This window comes from Dermacentor variabilis, chromosome 6, assembly GCF_050947875.1.
Source record: "Dermacentor variabilis isolate Ectoservices chromosome 6, ASM5094787v1, whole genome shotgun sequence".
Lineage (NCBI taxonomy): Eukaryota > Metazoa > Arthropoda > Arachnida > Ixodida > Ixodidae > Dermacentor > Dermacentor variabilis.
In genome coordinates, this window is record NC_134573.1 from 6172180 (window position 1) to 6189257 (window position 17078).

The 17078-nt window shown below is 49.3% G+C and overlaps 1 protein-coding gene across 3 annotated transcripts in view; it reads left to right on the top strand.

Annotated features, from left to right (window-relative positions):
• The window catches only part of LOC142584592 (protein 5NUC-like), a 761070-nt gene that overhangs the window by 381668 nt on the left and 362324 nt on the right, over window positions 1-17078 (top strand). For all 3 annotated transcript variants that reach the window (XM_075694708.1, XM_075694710.1, XM_075694709.1), the window contains one exon: window positions 11544-11741. In XM_075694708.1, coding sequence (XP_075550823.1) covers window positions 11544-11741 — 198 coding nt within the window. The remainder of the gene's footprint in view (window positions 1-11543; window positions 11742-17078) is intronic.

Below are 17078 nucleotides of genomic sequence, written 5' to 3' on the forward strand. Positions count from 1 at the left end.
ATGCACATACACTCACACACGCACATGAAGACACGTGGCATTGGAACATGCCTGGACGCGCTTGGCGGGGAGGCGTAGCGGCGGCGCCGAACGGGCCAAAATGTCTGCCGCTTTGAACGAAGCCCCGGCGTCCGTTGCATCCGCGCCGGCTTTACCGCGCGTCGTAGGCGAAACGTAACAGACCGCCCCGCCGGGGGAAGGAGATCCCGATGGTCAGGGGACTGCATCCGCTGTCCAGAGGGATGTCGCTCGATGATGCTCATAACCGAAGTCGGGCGTCCCTCGACGTTTCTAGAGCGCAGCGCACAGAGAAGGCCTCGTTCTCTCGTTCAGGTTCGCACGGGACACTGCAAAGTGACTTCGGGAGAGTTCACATTTTTGTTCTCGTTCCCAGCAAGCGTTAGAACTACGCTGACTCTCAACCGCTTAGTCAGCAAGCACGGCACAACCCTCACCAAGCCCTGCCAGGCTCTTTCCCCTTCTATACCACTGCCTAGTTCCTTACAGTAGTCTAGCAGCACTCAGAACGCGTCCACAAATTGGAAAATTGCACTAGAAAGCATGTCATCACTTTGAAACACTAAACAAAAGCAATATGTTAAAAATCCTGCCTCAGGAAGAAAAACATCAGTAACAAACAATTTTGAGGCTGATTCCTACGTTAGGGGCTTCGACTTAAGCCATCGGCGTTACCGTTGAGACTCCCCTTTTGTAACGCACCTCAAAGGAATATTGTTGCAAAGCGAGGCTCCAGCGCAGGAGGCGGCCATTTTTGGGAGAGATGGTCTGCAGCCATTGGAGAGGGCAGTGATCCGTCTCAATGATAAACCTTGAGCCGGCTAGATAGCATGACAATTTCTGAACGGCCCACACGAGACACGCACACTCTTTCTCGGTGGCGCTATACGCCTGCTCACGACTGGTCAGCTTACGACTAGCATACAGGACGGGGTGTTCTACTTCTCCATTTTCCCGTTGGCACAGTACAACGCCCATGCCTCGCTCACTAGCATCGCACTGAACAACGAACCCTTTTGTATAGTCTGGCGATCGTAGCACAGGCTGGCTTGTTAGGGCACTCTTTAGGGCGCTAAAAGCTCTTTCCTTTGTCTCGTCCCAGACGACTGTTTGGGGCTCTGTTTTTCTTAGAGCATCCGTCAGGGGAGCCGCGATATCAGAGTACCTGGGGATGTACCTCTGATAGTAGCCGGCGACACCTAAGAACGACCGAATATCGGTCTTCGTGCGCGGTTGCGGGAAGTCTCGCACAGCGGCCACCTTTATTTCAGAGGGGCGGCGACGACCCTGACCAATCACGTGACCGAGGTAGACAACCTCGGCCTGTGCTAACTGGCACTTGGGAGCCTTGACTGTCAAGCCCGCTTCGCGCAGGCGGGTTAGCACTGCCCGCAAGTGTGCCATATGCTCAGACCAGGATGCGGAGAATATCGCTACGTCGTCTAGATACGGTAAAGCGAATTCTTGCTGTCCCCGCAACACTTTATCCATGAGGCTTGAAAAACAGTATGGCGCGTTCTTCAAACCAAAACTCAACACTTTAGGACGGAATGTTCCCATTGGTGAAATGAACGCCGCATACCTACTAGCCTCTTCTGTAAGTGGAACCTGCCAATAACCCCTGACAAGATCTAGGGTGGAAATAAACTGAGCGCTACTAACTTTCTCAAGGCGCTCCTCGATGTTAGGGATCGGATAAATTTGATCCTTAGTGATGGAATTAAGCCTGCGGTAGTCGACGCAAGGACGAGGTTCCTTGCCCGGTACCTCAACTAAAATCAAAGGGGAGGTATAATCACTCTCACCTGCCTCAATAACACCGAGCTGTAGCATTTTCTTTACCTCAGCCTCCATAATATCGTTCTGGCGGGGTGACACCCGGTACGCCTTGGATCGTACTGGCTCTGGGGAGGTAAGTTCTATATCATGAGTAAGGACAGAAGTCCTACCCGGCCTCTCAGAGAACAGACCTTGAAACTCTTGTAAGAGCTGGTGTAGTTCGGTTTTCTGCTCAGGCGACAGCGGTGCTTTACTGATAAGGTCACTAATGACTTGACCGGTGTCTTCCCTGTTCGTCACTGAGCCTAGTCCCGGAAGCTCGACCGGAAGCTCTTCAGGAACGTTTACCATCATGCACACTACTGCTTCCCTTTGTCTATAAGGTTTGAGCAGATTACAGTGGTAAACTTGCTGTGCTTTCCGCTTTCCTGGCAGACTCACCACGTAGTTAACGTCCGACAGTTTCTGAACAAACCGTGCTGGGCCCTCCCACTGCACGTCTAGTTTGTTGTTTAGCGATGTGCGCAATATCGTGACCTCATCGCCCACCTCAAAAGGACGGGCCCTGGCGGTCCGATCATAATAAAGCTTGGCCCTCTGCTGGGCCTTTGCCATTGCTTCACCTGACAACTTCTGTGCCCTTCTTAAGCGTTCGAGGAGCTTAAGCACGTACTCCACCACGACTGGGTCGTCGCCCCTGCCTTCCCACGATTCTCGAAGCATGCGAAGCGGAGACCGAAGCGAGCGACCGTACACCAGCTCAGCTGGCGAAAACCCCGTAGCTGCATGCGGCGCGGTCCGTAATGCAAACATCACCCCAGGCAGACACAGCTCCCAGTCAGTTTGATGTTCAAAACACAATGCTCTCAACACGCGCTTCATGACGGAGTGGAGCTTTTCAACGGAATTCGACTGTGGGTGGTACACTGAGCTGTGTAACAGCTTTACCCCACACCTTTCGAGAAAAGTTGTCGTCAAAGCGCTAGTAAACACTGTGCCCTGATCTGATTGGATTTCCGCAGGAAAACCAACTCGCGCAAATATGGACAGTAGTGCATTGACTATCTCAACTGAGCTGAGTTCTTTAAGCGGCACTGCTTCAGGGAACTTTGTCGCTGGGCAGATCACAGTCAAAATGTGTCTGTACCCCGTGGCTGTTACCGGCAGAGGTCCCACTGTATCAATAACGAGCCGTCTAAAAGGCTCCGTAATGATAGGTACCAATCTCAACGGCGTCCTCGATTTGTCCCCTGGTTTGCCCACCCGCTGACAGGTGTCACATGTCCTCACGAAATGGTCTGCGTCCCGAAAACACCCTGGCCAATAGTACTCTTGCAAGAGACGGTCCTTAGTTTTCTTAACTCCTAGGTGTCCGGACCACGAAACCCCGTGCGACAAGCGCAACAGATCCTGACGATAGCATTGAGGCACGATCAGCTGATCGAACTCCACTCCCCTGCGGTCTAGATACTTCCGGTACAGGACTCCACCTCTTTCCAGAAAACGCGCATTTTTCCTGGCGATACCTTCCTTGACATTGCAGCGCACGTTTTCTAGGCTGCCATCCTTCTTTTGCTCGGCTATCAAAGCCGACCGGCTGACTTTTAGCAACCTATCAAGTCCGTCTGACGTAGGCGCGATGAGCAAATCTGCAGATAGCTCTTCTAACTTTCCCGTGTCGGGCATTTCCTCTCCGGTATCTGGTGCCTTTAACGTTACAGACTCAAGTTTATTCAGTTCGGGCGTGCTCTGAATATCAGCTTGCTGCGCCTCTCACCCTTTCTCATTGTTCGATAACGTCGGCCCCGCAACTACCGCCTTTGCAGCGAGCTCCCGAACCTTCGATCTGGTTAAGGCCTGAACGCTAGCCTCACCAAACAAAAGCCCCTTCTCGCGCAGGAGGTGATCGGACCTGTTCGAAAATAGGTACGGGTACTGGGGGGGGGGGGGCAGCATAGATGACACTGCCGCCTCCGTCTCAAGCGCTCCGAAAGGTCCTTCACTAAGCACTTTTGCAACGGGCAGACACACGCTATGAGCTTCCACGGCTTGCTTGATCCATGCGCACTCGCCTGTGAACATATCGGGTTCTACGTAAGACGGGTGAACTACATCCATTGTAGCTGCGGAATCGCGAAGCACTCGGCACTCTTTCCCGTTCACGAGGAGGTCTCGCATGTAAGGCTCGAGAAGCTTCATGTTCTCGTCAGTGCTGCATATTGACAAAAACACAACTTTTGGTTTTGTTTCCGGACACTGCGCCGAAAAGTGACCCGGCTTCTGGCACGTATAACAAACGCGCGCTTGCCTCGTCTCGAACCGCTTTCTGCGTTCGGCTTCGGCTGCCGCCGTCTCCTTACGTTTGGTCGGACACTGCGCCGAAAAGTGACCCGGCTTCTGGCACGTATAACACACGCGCGCTTGCCTCATCTCGAACCGCTTTCTGCATTCGGCTTCGGCTGCCGCCGTCTCCTTACGTTCTGTCGGACTGCTTTCACTCGCATCCGCACTACTTGTGTCCCCCTTTAATCTCATGGGCGTGAACTTCGGCCTCTCAAACTTCGAGCCAAATTCACCCTTTTGACCGTCCTTAGCTCCGCGAGCCCGACGCGTCACAAACTCCTCGGCTAGCTCTGCGGCTTTAGCCACCGTACAAACGTCTGGCCTATCCAAGACCCAGTACCGCACGTTCTCAGGTAACCGACTATAAAACTGTTCTAGCCCAAAGCACTGCAGAACTTTCTCGTGCTCACCAAACGCTTTCTCTTCTTTGAGCCACTCCTGCATGTTTGACATAAGCCTGTACGCAAACTCCGTATATGACTCACTTCTGCATTTCTCATCTTCCCGAAACTTCCGACGGAACGCCTCCGCTGACAGCCTGTACTTTTTTAGCAGACTCGATTTCACTTTGTCGAAATCCTCTGCCTCCTCTCTATCCAAGCGAGCGACTACGTCGGCCGCCTCGCCGGGTAACAAAGTGAGCAAGCGCTGTGGCCACGTTTCCCGAGAGAACCCCTGCTTCTCGCACGTTCGCTCAAAGTTAACCAGGAACAAACCAATGTCCTCTCCAAGCTTAAACGGCCGCATCAGGTCAGTCATTTTGAACAATACGCGTTCTCCTGCACCGTGTGCCTGACTTCCATTACGAGCGCGTTCCATCTCTACCTCGAGACGCTTCATTTCCAAAGCGTGTTCGCGCTCTTCTTTTTCTTTCTGCTCTTTAAGTTCGCGCTCCTGTCTCTCTTTTTGCTCTTTAAGTTCGCGCTCATGTCTTTTTGACCTCTCCTCAATAGTCTCAAGGCATTCCGACAGCTCGTCATCCTCAGCTTCTAACTCAAGAATAGCCTTTAGCAGTTCTGGTTTTCTGAGTTTGTCTGAGACATCCAGACCCAACTCTCTTGCAAGCTCCAGCAATTTCGGTTTGCGCAACGACTTCAAATCAATGGCTGCTCTGAATGCTGCTTTCTCTACTGCCTATTATTGTCTTGCCGCAAACTAACCCGGCAGCAACGACAACCACAATTACCAGCTCTGTTTCTGACACTAACAAAAGCCTGGCAAAGCTCAGAAGAAGAAAGTCCCGCACTCACCAAACCTCGCAGCCAAGAATTCAGCGCAGTCGTTCCGCTGCAGGCAACCAGTCATCACACAGGGCTCGTTGCACTGCTCCCGGATGGTCGTTGTGCTGCTCAGCATACAGTCAACTGCATCTCTTCGCTGCTGGCCTCCGTTGTCGCGATCCCACCGCTGCCACCAGTTGTTGGAATCGCACCGCAGGCGCGAGTTGTTGGGAACTCGGCGCTGACGCCCGTTGTTGCACCTGGGTCGCAAGCCCCAAGGGTAGCGTTGGCCTTGCGGCCTGCGGTACAACTGGAAGCATCCGAAGGTCCCGGCAAAGCATGAGTCGACTGGTAACAACAAAACAACTTGTTTATTCTAACATCGCAAAGAGTTGGCGGTCAGGTCGACCAAAGTAGAGAGACGGGAGAGCACGTTACTCAACAGAAGAAATCGGAGCCTCCTTTTTGGCGTCCGGGGGCAGCTGCTTTTATACTCTCGCAGTTGAGGGCAAGAAGGAACCCCTCTATAGACGAGCACGTGACTGTGCCGCTCGGGCACAAAGGGATAAGGTGGCGCAGCCGTCGTGTCGGCGCCACTCGGGCACAATGGGAAGAGGTGGCGCAGCTGTCGTGTCGGCGCCGGTCAGACCCCCTCGCTTCACAGTTGTTGGGAGCTCCTCTCCCCGGCTGCCGCGCTTCGACAAGCGTGGGCACCAATATGCACATACACTCACACACGCACATGAAGACACGTGGCATTGGAACATGCCTGGACGCGCTTGGCGGGGAGGCGTAGCGGCGGCGCCGAACGGGCCAAAATGTCTGCCGCTTTGAACGAAGCCCCGGCGTCCGTTGCATCCGCGCCGGCTTTACCGCGCGTCGTAGGCGAAACGTAACAAGGGGCAATTCGCACAATGCTTCAGCATTTCAGTTATCTGATCGTTGTTGTCTTTCAGGCGTAACACTTAGCTACACGCGTGGTATATTTGATTGTTTGAACGAGGCGCGTGGGTGCCATCACTCAGGAAAAGAGGAGGAAGAACCAACTGGGCTCTCACTGTGAATCTGACCGGTACGCGCTGCACCGCTGTTGTGATCATAACCTGTAAATGGTTGCTCCTCGTACTGGCTCGTCCTTCACGTAACATTGTGGTGGAGGTGAAACGTTCGCGGTCCTCGTCACGGAGCTCCGAAGCGGTCGCACCGTCGTCTTTTCAGCCATGGCTTCCGATGGAACCGCTGCGTCGCCACCTACACTTGCCGCGCCAACCACAGCGTACGTTACGGTTCCTAGTCTCCGTGATCCTGGAACATTCTCCGCCAAAAACGACGTTGACGTCGACGACTGGCTCAGCACGTATGAGTGTGTTAGCCAAAGCCACCACTGGGACCCTAGCATCATGCTTGCCAATGTGATCTTTTGTCTGGACGGGACACCGCGTGTCTGGTTTCGCACCCATGAGATCGAGCGCTCAGCTGGGACATATTCAAAGAGCGGCTCCGCGACCTATTTGGCAACCCGTCAGGTCGCCAACAGGATGCGCGAAGAGAGCTTGCCTCCCGTGTCCAATTGTCGACTGACTCGTATGTCTCCTGCATTCAGGAAGTGCTCGCGCTTTGCCGGAAAGTCGACGAGCACATGACCGAGGTTGACAAGGTGGGCCATATCCTAAAAGGCATCGCTGACGACCCGTTCAATTTGCTCGTCTATAACGACGTTTCTACCGTCGACGCCATCGTCAAAGGATACCGCCGCTTCGAGGTAGCCAGAAGCCCCCGCGCCGTTCCACAGTTTTCCCGGCTCCCAAATATCCCTGCCACGTCCTCTTGCTCCGCTCTTACTGCCGCAGGACCATTTCAAGAGGACGCCAGACATATCGTTTCCCTGAGATTGAAGCGGCGAGTCCGACCCCTCTTCATCCACGACCCCCTGACGCCACCACTATTTCCGTTATTCAAGCAGTTGTGCGGCAAGAAATTGCAAACCTGGGCATCCCTACTGCCTGCTCTGTCTCCCGACCTAATTCGGCACCCATTCCCATGCCCAGAACATATATTGAGCAGTATTTCGCTCCGAGACCACGCAATCCTGCAGAATGCCGAACCCCAGACGACAAACCGATCTGCTTCTGCTGCCACCGCGTTGGTCATATATCCCGCCACTGCCGCACCACCTGGATACCGCCGTACTGGAGCTCATTCCCTGCTCCTCGCCCATACGCCGACGCTCGCCGTTATTCACCTCGCCGTCTGCACCCTAATTCTGATGCCCCTGATAGCCGCTCCTCTGTGCGATCGCCGTCGCCTCTACCTCGCCGCTTTTCCTCGCAAAACCAATGGACGGAAAACTAGGTCATGCAGCTCTTGGAGGTAGTGCTGCATCACATTCGTCCTGTCCAAATCCTCCGTTCACGCTCCTCACCAACACAAACCTAATTGAAGTAGACGTAGATGGTGTTCCGTTGACAGCATTACTTGATACTGGAGCCCAAGTGGCCATAATAAGCGCTAACCTGTGTCGTCGCCAACAAAAGGTTCTTACGCCTGCCATCATTCGAGTCATACGCGTCATCAATGGCGTCACTGTTGCTTTCAGGGGTATGCGTACTGCTCGCATAGAAATTGCTGGCCGCCAAGTTCCAGTCCTGTTCACCGTGCTGGCCAGTTGTCTTCATGATCTAATCTCCGGGCTCGATCTTCTGACAACGCATTGTGCCCTCATCGACTGCTCCGCTGCTACGCTGTGTCTTGAGCTTCCTCTTTTTTCAGACGTTCGCCCCGAACAACCAAACACCCTCTGCACTACAGCGTTTGTTCGCTTACCTCCAAAAGCCCTAACCTTCGTCAAGTTGGCCTCAACGGCAACTGTGCCTGATTGCGCCTATGTCGTCGCACCGTTTCGTGATGTCCTCCTGGCGCGCGACATCTCTGTGCCGCAGTCCATCGTAACCCTTGCCGCTAATCGAATGTGTCTGCCCGTTATCGATTTCGGCTTGACAAAGCAAGTGTTACCTGATGGCATAGCGGTGGCTACCTCTCCAGTGAGTGACAGACGACCACGTCACAGATTTTGCAGCCGACGCGTCTCCAGATCCTACTGATTACCAGCAGGATGCCTTGAACCTCGACGGCCCATTACGTCACATGATCGCTCTAGACCTCGCACCTGAGCAAGCAGCTGCCCTATATCGCCTTTTGCTTTCCTACCGCAACATATTTGACACTGAAAATCGAATACTTAGTCGACTATTGTTAATAGACTACTGTTAATCGACTACTGTTAAGCATCAGATCAACACTGCTGATGCTGTTCCCATTCACCGCCCACCTTATCGCATGTCCACGGCAGAGCGGCAAGTTATTCAGCAGGAAGTAAAACAAGATGCTGGCCAGAGGCATTGTTGAGCTCTCGTCGAGTCCTTGGGCGTCGCCGGTCGTGCTCGTCAAAAAGAAAGATGGCACGGGGCGTTTCTGCGTTGATTGCCGCCACCTAAACCGAACTACTTGAAAGGACGTTTACCCTTTACCACGGATCGACGACGCTCTTGATTGTCTTCACGGTGCCAAATACTTTTCGTCCATCGACCTTTGATCTGGTTATTGGCAGATTTCCCTCGATGAGCAAGACCAAAAAAGACCGCTTTCTTCACTCCAGATGCCCTCTACCACTTCAAGGTTATGCCGTTCGGTTTATGCAATGCCCCCGCCACGTTCGAACGAATGATCGACTCTCTACTTCAAGGTTTCAAATGGTCAACTTGCCTTCGTTAGCTCGACGACGTCCTTGTGTTTGCCCCTACATTTGAGACGCACCTTAAGCCCGTCGCAGCTATCCTTGACCTCTTCCGCAAGGCTGGGCTCCAATTAAACTCATCGAAGTGCCACTTCGGGCGCCGACAGATCACAGTGCTAGGCCATCTCGTCGATGCTCCCGTAGTACAAGCCGACCTGGACAAGGTTCGAGCAGCAACGGCTTTTCCTGTACCTCAGTCTGTCAAAGACGTCTGGAGTTTTGTGCGGCTCTGTTCTTTATTTCCGACGGTTCGTGAAAGATTTCGCAGAAATCGCTCGACCATTAAATGAACTTCTGAAGAAAGAGGGGCCTTTTACGTGGGGTTCCCCTCAGGTGGCCGCATTTTCACGCCTTATCACGATTCTCACCAATCCACCGGTCTTGGCCCACTTTGACCCATCCGCACCTACAGAGGTCCGAACCGATGAGAGTGGTTATGTGATCGGCGCCATCTTATTGCAACGCCAACACGGACACGACCGCGTTATAGTCTATGCTAGCCGGCCCCTGACAACTGCAGAGCGCAACTATTCGATTACCGAGCGCGAATGTCTTGCATTCGTCTGGGATGTTTCAATGTTCCGCGCATATTTATACGGCAAGCCCTTCTCAGTAATCACAGACCATCATACGCTCTCTTCGTTTTTGTCGCTCAAGGATCCTTCTGACCAGCTCGGTCGTTGGGCCCACCGACTACAAGAATATCTCTACACAGTCTCTACATATCTCTACATATCTCTACAAGTCAGGACGCCAACACCATGACGCAGATTGCCTTTATCGCTATCCAGTCGAAGATGCGACCTCTACGTTTGATACTGATACCGACGCCTGTGTTCTCTTTGCTTTTCTACTGCTGTATGTCGCCAACGAGCAGCGCCGTGACCCGTCCTTGCGTCTCATCGTTGACCGCCTGGAATCGTCACTTGCCGGCACTTCCCTCCACTTATTCACACTTCAAGATGGCCCACTGTCGCCACAACGTTCACCCCGACGGCCCTGCATTACTCCTTGTGATCCCTATACACCTTCGCTCGGCCGTTCTCCACGAACTTCACGACGTCCCTACTGCCGGTCACTTGGGTGTGTAACGTACGTACGTACGGCCGGTTTCGCCGACGCTTCTTTTGGCCAGGGATTGCTCGCTCCGTTCGAAGATAATAGCTGTGTGTGAGAAATGCCAGCGACGCCAGACACCATATACGCTCCCTGCTGGGTACCTTCAACCGCTCGACATTCCCGCTGAACCATTCTTTGAGGTTGGTTTGGACTAACTTGGCCCTTTTTCTCTTTCTAGCTGTGAGAACAGGTGGATCGCTGTGGCCACGGATTACGCCACGCGCTACGCTATCACCCAAGCGCTTCCTACAAGCTGCGCCACAGATGTCGCCGATTTTCTTCTCCGCTACGTGATTTTATTACATGGAGCGCCGCGACAACATCTCACAGACCGTGGCCGGACATTCCTATATAAGTTATCGCGGACATCCTGCAGTCCCGTGCCACGAGGCACAAGCTATCCACGTCATACCATCCGCAAACAAATGGCCTCGCGGAGCGTCTCAATCGGACTCTCACAGACATGCTCGCGAAATATGTCTCTTCAGACCACACTGACTGGGACCTCGCTCTACCGTTTGTCACATTTGCTTACTATTGCTCGCGCCACGACACAGCCGGTTATTCCCCATTTTTCCTTTTGTTTTGCCGAGAACCAGCACTGCCCCTCCACACAAACCTCCCTGTCCACGCGGCATCGACCTGTGAATATGCACTTGACGCCATCGCCCACTGTGCCCACGCAAGGCAAACTGCCTGTGACCGCCTTCTGAAATCCCAATAGAGCCAAAGGCGTTTGTACGACCGGCGACACCGAGGCGTGCACTTCCCGCCTGGTTCTTTTGTTCTTCTATGGTCCCCGTCGCGTCAGGACGGCCTGTCAGAAAAGCTGTTCTCTCATTACACAGGCCCATACCTAGCGCTTCGTGCCGTGACTCCTGTCTACTACGAGATCGCCCCTGGTGCCCCATCTGCTTCCCAGTCCAGTGATATCGTGCACGTTACACGACTGGAGCAGTATCACCCTCCTAATGATGACTTTTAGACGCACCGCGACGTCGCTTCTGTCTCCGGGAGATTATGTTACACGCGTGTGGTATTTGATTTTTTGAACGAGGCGCGTGGGCGCCCTCACTCGAAGAAAACTGGTAGAAGAACGAACTGGGCTCGCGCTGTGACTCTGACCGGTCAGCGCTGCAACCGCTGTTGTAAATATAACCTGTAAATAGTTGCTCGTCTTACTGACTCGTCCTTCACGTAACAATATCTAGTGTGCGCAACTTTGTTTTGATGAACCCGGAGAGCTAAGCAAGTGCTTTTTACACCCGTAGGAGGTCTGGTGTCGGGCGACAAGCCTCAAGGTCCCTACCCCATAGTGGTGGATCGTGTGTCCGGCTCTCGCTGCCTGGTGGTGCAGGACTTCTATATGGGGAAGTACATGGGCAACATCTCCGTCACATGGGATGATCGCGGAGAAGTGGTCCAGTGGAGCGGGCAGCCAACGCTGCTGGACAGCAGCGTCCCTGAAGGTGAGTGGCTACACTTTGTTTGGCGCTACTGTGAACGACTTAACGAGTACAATAGAACCCAATAAATATTTTAATTGAATGTCTTGCACATATTTGTGGACAGAACACTGGCCACTAGTCAACGCCCGTGAAAACGCAGCAAAAATTTGCAGAGAGACTCATGCATAAGGACACATTTACAACCGAAGCCAAGTCAAAAACACGCTCAACTATGTGTCGTTTGACAGTTGCGATTCTACGTCTGAAACCATGTTGATGTGCAGAGAAAATGTGCTTATGAAATCAGTACTTTTGCCAGCAACGTCTCCTTGAAACTTGCCGAAAGAATATGTTATAGATACATGTCGATCATTTGCTAAAACACTTGTAGAAGTTTTTTTTGGTGGGCACTTTTGCAGCTTAATGCCAGACTCTAAGCACCTAAAAGATTGCAGTTACGAAGCGCATATCGCTTCAGAAATTGCGTTAGGAAGGCCGTTGGAGGCACAACTCTTTAGTAGCTTTTATGCAAGCCTTATGACTAGTATGAAAATTTCAGGCCTTTTTGTGGGTCTTCCTTCATATAACCAGGTAGCATGCGCATAAAGTACCGACGCGTTGTAACACTAACTTTACATGCTAGATGATGATTTGACAAAAAATTACGTTCCTATTTCATGCTACCTTCCGAGGAGTAATGAATTTACTGCTAAAAACACGATCCCGCGGAAGAGAGGACATAAAAACAGGACGAGTGTTCTTCCGTCCTTATGTCCTCCTTATCGTGTTTATGGCCCAAAATGTAGTATTATTGTCTGATTTTAGTTAAGTGTGAATACTTTCTGGCTATTATAAACGTTATAAAAATGTGTTCTTTTTGTTGTTGGAACTATGTGCTCACCTTGCCTTCCCTATGCTTATTCCACAAGGCTGTCTCTAAAGGTACCTCTTTCTCTCTCTCTCTGTATACATATATATATATACATAATCAGCTTGATTACACCCACTGCAGACCAAAGGCCTCTCTGATACTTCTCCAACTACCCCGGTCATGTACTAATGTGGCCATATTGTCCCTGCAAACTTCTTAATCTCATCCACCCACCTAAATTTCTGCCGCCCCCTGCTACGCTTCCGTTCCCTTGGAATCCAGTCCGTAACCCTTAATGACCATCGGTTATCTTCCCTCCCCATTACATGTCCTGCCCATGCCCACTTCTTTTTCTTGATTTTTTATTTCACAATACTGCAGGCCAACGTGGCCCAAGAAGGAGCGGAATTACAATGAAATTTATTTATTTTATTTATTTCACAATACTGCATGCCAGATTGGCCCAAGCAGGAGGGGCACTAAAACAAGTCATAACAGCACGCAAATGCAAAAAAAGAAAAAAAAAGACTACATTGCATGTAACATACAAGAGAATCAAAAATTAAAAATGACAGCGCAGAAACTAAAACAATGAACATTGAAATTGCTTACTTTCTACTGAAGAAACAAAGTTTGAAGGGCCTGTTCCACATCAGGAGAGCGAAAAATCGATTCAGGAAGCGCGTTCCAATCAGCTATCGTTTCAGGGAAAAAACTGCGCTTAAATGAGTTTGTTTTAGCAAATATAGGCTGTAATGAATGTTCGCTATAATGTCGGGTTCTTCGAGTAGTGGAGTGCCTGAGGAATGAGGGGGGAGCAATGCTAAGCTTTCCTGCCGCAATATTATAAAGGAAAGAAATGCGGCTCAGTTTTCTACGTGTACTAAGCAACGGGAACTATTGTCCTTCATAAGTTGTGTTGGGGAGTCTGACCTTCTTTATTTATAAAAAACAAAACGTATTGCCTTTCTCTGAATGAGCTCCAATTGATAGATGTCTTTCTTAGTGTGGAAAAGAACAGCACAGAAATAATTTCTAACAGCCTTCGCATGAAAATATAATATATTGGTTTCATTAGGACGATATTTATCACACACATAAAAAGAATAGCACATAAATAATTTACAACAGTAGTTGCATCAGAAATAACAACAGTTTGGCAAGGTTGATATTAACGCAACAAATTGAGTTCGAGGGCTTCGTCAAAGTTTTCACCATCACAATCTCAGGTAGACTGTTCGAATCCGGAACTGTGCGTGGGAAAGAACTCTGTTTAAATGACTCTGTTTTGGCAAAATTTGGTTGTAGGGAGTGTTTGTGAGTGTTGCGTGTTGGTCTTCTTGCGATGGACTTTAAATATGAGGGTACAGGTATATCTATTTTTCCAGACAAGATATTACGCAAGAATTTTAGTCGACTGATTTTTCTGCGTACAGCTAGTGTGGGAATGTTATGCGCAATCATGAGCTTAGTTGGAGAATGCAGCCTTTTATATCCATTAAATATCAATCTCATTGCTTTCCTTTGTAGGCGTTCTAAACACTGTATATCTTTTTTTTGTGTATGTGTGGAGATCCCATACAACGGATGCATACTCCAATTTAGGTCTGATAAAGGCATTGTATGCTTGAAGTTTAACATTCACCTTTGCCTTTGCAAGCTTTCTTTTTAGAAAACAGTTTCCGAAAAGCTGTTGAGCAAATTGCAGAGATGTGCGCCCCCTATGTCATATCACTAGAAAGAGTAATACGTAAATACTTATATGGAGTTACTTCTCGAATGTTAGAGCCATTGATAGTGTAAGTATACACGCTAGGATTTTTTTTCCGCGTTAAATTTAATAACACTGTTTTGTTAACGCTTAGTTGTATGTCCCATTCAGCGCACCAGCATTCAATGTGGCTGAGAGTTCGCTGTAATAGGTTATGATCTTCAAGGCAGGTTATTTCTTTAAACACTGTACAATCAGCCGCAAAAAGTTTAATACACACTAAGTCAGGGATTACTTGTACTAAATAATTTACATATATAAGAAATAATAATGGCCCCAGAACACTCCCCTGGGGAACACCGGATGTAACGATGAGCACCTTAGGTGCACCAGATTTGATTTCCAACAAACTGCTTTCTATTAGTTAAATATGCCTCAACCCGTTCGGTAAGATATAGCGGCAACGCTAGGTTATTAAATTTGTGAAGTAGTTTACAGTGCGGAACCTTTTCAAACGCTTTAGAAAAAATCTAACAGAAGTATATCAATTTGCCCAGAACGATCTAGAGCTGCTAAAAAGTCGCGAATAGTTGTTACCAGTTGTGCCGTCGTCGACATTCCATTCCGAAAGCCGTGTTGGCAAGTAGATAAGGCACTATTATCTGCTAAACAGCACTGGATATTCTGAGCCACAGCATGCTGTAGTTACTTGCAACAAACAGAAGTTAAAGAAATCGGCCTATAATTAGAAATTATTAACCTATCTCCTTTCTTAAAGATGGGGATAACACGTGCAATTTTCCAGTCGTCCGGAAGTTCGCAACTATGCAAGGATGCGATAAAGACCTTTGCCAAGAAATCGCTAATCTGTATAGAATAGCGCTGTCAATATGTTTTGGGGATTTGTTCTGCTCCTATACTCTTTCTGGTGCTCAACTTCCTTAACATAACTAAGACACCTTCCCTTGTGACGATAGGAATATCCACATCATCAAGCATAGCGGGGAGGGGTACGTACGCGCTGGACGGAGAGAAAACGCTCTAAAAATAAATATTAAATGCCTGCGATATTATAAAGGTGTCAGTTTCGAATGTCCTCTTCAGTTTAATGTTATTTACCGTTTCATTGCCTTGGCTCAAAAATCTTCAAAATTTAGCTGGGTTATCTCTTATGAATGCAGGGAGAGTGACTTGACGGTAATGTGTCCGCGCTTCATTTACTTTAGTTGCCAAATTTCTTTTCAATTCATTAAGGTTCTCGGGTGTTACGTCTCTACGCTTTCTAAGTCGCTTGAGTCTACGTTTAATATGGATATTATCCCTAGTGATCCATAGGTTTTTACGGTTCTTACGTATCTTCCGGAATGGGACATATTGTTCGATGGAGAATATGATAGCCTTTTTAAATTGTGCTCACAAGGCATGAACATGATCATGCGTACTGTGGTTTAGTGCAGTGTCTAATTAATCTGTGATTCAACTGCGCGGTCAAAGTCATTAATGCACACTGAATGAGTACTCGAATGCCCTACAGACCATCGATAAGACCTAGAAAAAATACAATAAGCTGTGATCCGACACACCAGGTTCTATACTAATAACACCATTCAAAAACATATCACTTACAAAGAATAATTCCAAGACAGCACTGTTGCGCGTAGGTTCACAGACAATTTGATCAAGGTTCAGAGCTAACATTGTGTCTAAAATAACATCACTCGATTTAGATTGCCCGTAACCTCATTTATCCCATTTAATAGCTGGAAGGTTGAAATCTCCTGTAATAATCACGTGTCGTGGGTGGTTTAGAAGAAGATGGTCGTAAAGTTGTTCGAGAAATGATTGACATTTCAGGGGCTTTATAAACAACACAAAGCGTAAATGTAACAGCATTAACAGTGACGTTCAGAAACAGGCTTTCATGATCATGAATCTGGTTTGTCAGCCATACATCAATACCGAGTTTAGAAATAACAGCAACTGCTGCGCCGCGTGTGCTTCGATCACGCCTCTGTATCTGATAGCCGGGCGCAATAACTTCATCATCGTGTACGCCATCCTACAATCACGTCTCAGTGATAGCAACCACATGAGCGCCGTAACTCAAAAGCAATATTTCTGGTTTTTCCACTTTGTTCACAACGCTTCTGGCGTTAAAAGAGAGCACATGAAGATTCTTAAAAGTAGACCATGAAAGCTACACTCTTTGTGTAGGATCTTTCCCGCATCGGACAACAACACGAGTGTTCGAAACGTCATCCCATGTGTAGAATTGGGAATCGATGCGAAGTTTATCGTTCATCAGTGCGACCTTCTTTTCTTGTTCTTTATCAGCTTTAACACTTTGCCACAACAGTTTTCGTTTTTTTTAATGTTTCGACAGAGAGGTAATTTTGCATGGAAATCTGCGTTCCCTTAAGCTTTTTGCAGTTGCGTAGCACTTCTTGTTTTTCCATATATTTTGGAAAAACAGGAGAACAGGTCGCTTTCCAGGATGTTTTTCCAGGCGATGTATCATAGCAATAGACAAACACTTCACGCCAAGCCTGTCCTCGAATACCTTCCTTGATTACTTTCTGTCGCAGATCAGCCTCAGTTTCATTTGCGCGGTCATCTATGCTGAAAACCACAAGATTAGACATCCAACTCCGATCTTACAGCTCTACAAGTCTTCATTATGCAAAAAAGAGGTGAGGCGTGCAGACAAGACACAAGAGTACAGAAGTGGACAACACGAACACCGACTCATCTGTCCTGTCTGCACGCCTCACCTCTT